We start from the raw sequence: 5,420 nt of genomic DNA on the forward strand, positions 1-5,420 counted from the left end.
TATCACTTCCTACCTGGATTACTGTACTTTACTTTAGTATTGAACAAAAACTTACAGAACCTCTAATTTAGTATAGAACAATCATCTGTGTGTTGCCTGAAGTTCATATTGAATGAGCTAGCACTTTTGTGCCTGTCTTAGCTGCTTCACATCATATCAAAAATTAATTTGATGTAGAGATCTCTTCTAGCATCTTTCTACAGTGATGGTCTGGTGACTGGCCTTGTTTTCTGGTTTCCTTTCTTTTAGGTAATTAGTGGGTGGAGCTCACACCCACACCTAAGCAGGCCAGGATCAGGTGCACAATAAAGCAGATTTGCCAGAGCATCTGGTGGTTCCTGTCCTTCATGTATGCTTGGCTATGAAAGCATTTAGCTTTTGTGTTTTGCATATGCTCACTCTTGCATCCTCTGTGCATTCAGCCATTGCATGCAAGCTACTTTTAGTTTCTTTATGTTATTTCACTGAATCATGTAACAGCCTATCTTATTGTTTGTACCAGAATAATTAAGTCATCATTATTAGCAAATTAGGCAGTGAATAGAGTGACAAAGGAGTACAAATCTCACAAGAAGTACTACGACTATTTTAACTATGATAAACAGCATTTTATTTTTTCTGTCTTGCACCTACAGTCATGATAATTTCATTGTCATGCTAATGACTAAAATCTCTCCTATTTTCATATTTATTTCTAAGAAAGCATGAAAACAAAATTGAATTTTAAATTGATTTCAAAAAGCATTTTTGCTGAAATGTAGAAATGTTTGAAATGATATGAGGTACAAAATGTAAAAAAGACTTAAACTTGTATTTAATTTCTGGCTCAAATCAAACATTATAATGTGGTTTAAATTTGTGTGGACTCTAAACATGTTGAGAAAATGATTAATTCTAACTGAGTTCTTCCAGTGAGGAGGAGTTAATGCAAAACAGCAATGTCTTTCATGTGTACTTATCTGACAGCAGAAAGGATGACAGAGAGCAGTGGACTCACACTTTAACAATATGGACTTCAGGGCAGGACTGCTGCTTTTAACTGTGTTCTTGGCAGGTGAAGATTTTTCACTTACAGATATAAATATTTTATTGTTTGATCCTACTTCTGTTATAGTAAATGACCACTTTTCTTTGTTCTTTTTTTAATCCGACAGGTGTTGAAAGTCAGACTATAACACAGTCTGAATCAGTGGTTAAAAGGCCAGCAGATTTCCACAGACTGACCTGTACAGGCTCCAACATTGATTTCAGTAGCAGGTGGATGGCCTGGATCAGACAGGCTCCTGGAAAAGGACTGGAGTGGATTGCAATCATCGAATATGACAGTGATAACATCTTTTATTCTCAGTCAGTTCAGGGCAGGTTTACCATCTCCAGAGACAACAGCAAAGAGGAGCTGTATCTGCAGATGAACAGCCTGAAGACTGAAGACACTGCTGTTTATTATTGTGCTCGAGAGCCACAGTGACTGGAGCTGGTTGAATGGCTGTACAAAATCCACCATAATGTATGTTTGTTAAAAATACAACTTAAGACTATTCTCTCATACCCCAGAGACAATGCTTGTATGATTTTGTTGTTAAAATCATTGCCAGGAAGAGAAACAACCACAAATTTTTGTATTCTGAACGAAAAGTAGTGCTTATCAGAACATTGTAGGTCAGTCAGTGTCACATCTGTCCATGACTTTTGAATTAGGCTATTTTGTCTATTTTAACAAAAAGAAAAGAAAAAACAAAGGAGAAACCCTGATTATGATCTTTTCTTAACTTTGATCACTCTTTAGCTTTCAGTTACTCCTGGTGTCATTAATTCATACTGTCCAGTACTCCCCTTCTTCTAATACCAAGTCACATCCTCCTTAACCCTTCAGTCATACTGCAAGCTGCACCCATACAAATGTGCAAAATGTCTTCATCTGTATCATTTCAGGAGGTGAGCGCGAGGAAGAGAAACTGAGCTTTGCATATCTGCTTATTCACTGTCAACTAAACTCTGTGTCTGTTTCAGCTGCTTGTGATCACACTGAATCTTCTGTTATCAAAATTATTAAAACCATTTGTATAGAATGAAGAAATATAACTGTTTATATTAAACCATATTCACTAAATAGGTTTGTTTTTATAACACAAATGTAGGTTTTGACTGATAGGGTATGAGACAAACATACAGCTCATCCTGTCCTGTATTTTTCTTTTTTAATGCCGGCGCACATCCTTCTGATTCCCACCCATTCTGCAAATTGTCACCATCACAAAAGTGCAAATTATCTTCATTTTTGGTATCTTTTTGCTGGGAGGAAGAGAAGAAGCTAAATGTATTATTCCCGACTGTGAACAACAAGTTTTATTGGGAAAATGCGTTAAATTTCTTTAATTCATTTTAAAAGGACCTTTCTGAGAATGTGCAGTAGGCTACGAAAATGTGTCTAAAGAAAGTTAGAAACAGCTGAGAACCAAAGTCATTGACATCTGTCAGTCTGGGAATGGTTACGAAGCCATTTCTCAGGCTTTGGGACTCCAGGGAACCACATTCAGAGCCATTATCCAAAAATGGAGAAAAGTTGTATATTGTGTTATGTAGCCTCCCAGGAGTGGTCAGCAAAAAATGACTCATTCAGGAGATCACAAAAGATCCCAGAACAACATCTAAAGACTGCACGTCCAACTTGTGTCAGGTATGGCCCGTATTCATCATTCAACAATGAGATATTTCTCATTGTCCAATGGATGTCACTTTTGCAGAGACAATAGTCTCTGCAAAAGTGACATCCATTGGACAGTTACAATTAAGTAATCATTTAAAAACTGGATGTTGTATTTACATGGGTTTTCTTTGTCTTATATTAAAATTTGCTTCAGATTCAGAAATGTGTAATTAAGACAAATACCAAATAATAATAATAATAAATTACAAAGGGGCAAATAGTTTAACATATGTATCCTCCCTTCAATTTAACGGACAGCTCATAACACAACTGTAGCTTTAATGTGCTAGTTGTGACCACAGTGATTCAAACCATCAACAGATGCAAACCCAGTAGCATCACGTCAAAAAATATATCAACATAAACAGTTTGATTGTTTATATTTCTTGGATCTGGAAAAACAATCACAAATTAACAATTAACTCAGTACATATAGTACTATATAGTCAACATTAGCCACCTTGGATTCTATCAGGATTCTTACCAGTCCAGTGCTCACAATTAAAAAAATAAAGAAAAACATTAGGCTGAATGGCGTTTGTATTTTCCCTTACCAATCTCTGGGAGGATTCTCACTGAGTGCTACCAGGTTCCTCTAACATCCAAAGACATGCTAAAGGTTATAAGTGACCATGTGAGTCCCATGACAGACTGGCAGCCTGTCCAGTGTGTGCCCGGGTTCTGATCTCATGACATTTATTCATTTATTTGTTATTTACTTAGTTAGTTATTTAAGGAAAATAAATAAATATCTCAAAATGCTTTGCATGAGACAATATAACTCTGTTCTAGATATAACAGATTTACTAAATTGAAAACTGCAACAATACATTACATTCAAAACAAATTATCTATATACTGCTGACACCTTAAATGGATCAAAATATAATATATTCAAGAATATGCAAATGATAGTTACTTAAAAGGGAGGAATATGTCTACGATGTCTGTGTGTTAGTCAGAAGACAGATCAGCTCCAAAGATTTCCTCTTCAACATCAGTCATGTTAGCTCTGATACTGCTGCTGGCTGCTGGATCATGTAAGGAGCTTTTAGTGAATTCACTCGTATAAATATATTAGAAGTGCTTAGTTATCAGATGAATGATGGAGATAATGTTAATTTCTGTTTCCACAGGTGTGTACAGTATTGATCTCATCCAGCCAGAATCAAGGTCTGTGCAGCCTGGACAGTCTTTGACAATCACCTGCCGGGTTTCTGGTTATTCTATGACTGATGACAGCTATGCAACAGGTTGGATCAGACAGCGTGAAGGTAAAGCAATGGACTGGATTTCTCATCAGTGGGGTGGAGGCACCCTTCGGCAAAATGATGATTTAAAGAACAAGTTCAGCTACAGCAGAGACACTTCTGCCAGAACAGCAACAATAACAGGACAGAATCTGCAGATGGAGGACACAGCTGTTTATTACTGTGTGAGATACCGCACAGTGATACAAACCACCGACAGACCTGCGCAAATACTCAGACACCTGCAAAACAAAAATGATGGAAATGTAAAAATGAACAATGTCACGCTCACTTCACTGCACTACTGTTTATTACTGTGTGCATGTTAGTGACACGGTGATCCAAAACACCAAGAGACATGCACGAATACTCACAAATATGCACGACATACATGGTGTAAATTTGAATATCAACAATGAAATGAAAACAAAAAATGACATGAATTAACACTCATTGCTCACTTCTTCCTTAACACACAACTCCCAAGTATATGCATTTGATTAAGTTTAACACACAGCTGTGTGTGATTTATTCTTACTTCCAGTTATTAACAAATTCACACGTTGGAAGATTTTGTTGCAGTATTTTGTAAACCACAGGTTTTGTCCCTCTCAAGCTGCACTGTTAAAAAAAACATCTTAAAAAAACAGTAATATTCCGGCAGCTGGGGCGCCAAAATACTTCCGTAAAATAACAGAAAATAACTATCTCATAAAAATACAGTTATTTTCAGTAATGAAAATAGAGTTTGTTGCGCTAATTTTACATGGGATTTTGCCTTTTCCAAGTGCTTTTAGACATTAAATTAGGAACATTTTAATGTGATTAAACAATGAAATTACCTATAAGCAAGGTCAATGAATGTGGCAATATGAATAATAATGCTTAAATTTACAGAAATATACAGTTAACAGTTGGGTTAAATAACATTATTGGAAGTAAAAAAGTTGTATATTCAATTATATTTGATGTAATACTACATTATACAGCACAAAATATTTTGATTTATCTATTAAAACATGTCAAAAATGTTTTAAAAAATGTTTTATAAAATTACAATTCACTGTTAATTTTACATAATATCACATGTAAATTTAGATTTTAAGTGTAATTTAACATAAATTTCCTGAATATTTACTGGACTTTCAGTTTAAATTAAGTGTGCTCCATGTAAGATTGTTGGTTTTATCTGTCACAAAACACCCAAAGAACCCTTATTAAACAAAACCCCTGATTATAATTACATCAAGATTATGTTCATTCTTGATCGTATGTTGTGTATGAGCAGTTTTTACATGCTTATTTTACTTATAAGACATGAAACATTGTTTCAATCATTAACATGGATTTTATTGACAAAAAGATAACCCTTCCTGGAACAATCCAAGAACAACTAACACGGTCCGAGGACCGCTTCAGCCTTCGTCTGTCTTCGCTGGAGGGTCCGAGGGACCGCTTCAGCC

General features: G+C 35.6%; 1 gene segment (V, D, J or C); it reads left to right on the forward strand.

Moving 5' to 3' along the window:
• Positions 1–963: 963 nt before the first annotated feature.
• LOC121813126 lies at positions 964–2,645 on the forward strand. The segment is given in 2 exon segments: positions 964–1,054; positions 1,155–2,645. Coding segments are annotated over 2 exon segments (360 nt in total).
• Positions 2,646–5,420: the final 2,775 nt, after the last annotated feature.

This window comes from Haplochromis burtoni, unplaced genomic scaffold (genome assembly GCF_018398535.1).
Source record: "Haplochromis burtoni strain Fernald_Lab_line unplaced genomic scaffold, NCSU_Asbu1 Contig_1166, whole genome shotgun sequence".
NCBI lineage: Eukaryota > Metazoa > Chordata > Actinopteri > Cichliformes > Cichlidae > Haplochromis > Haplochromis burtoni.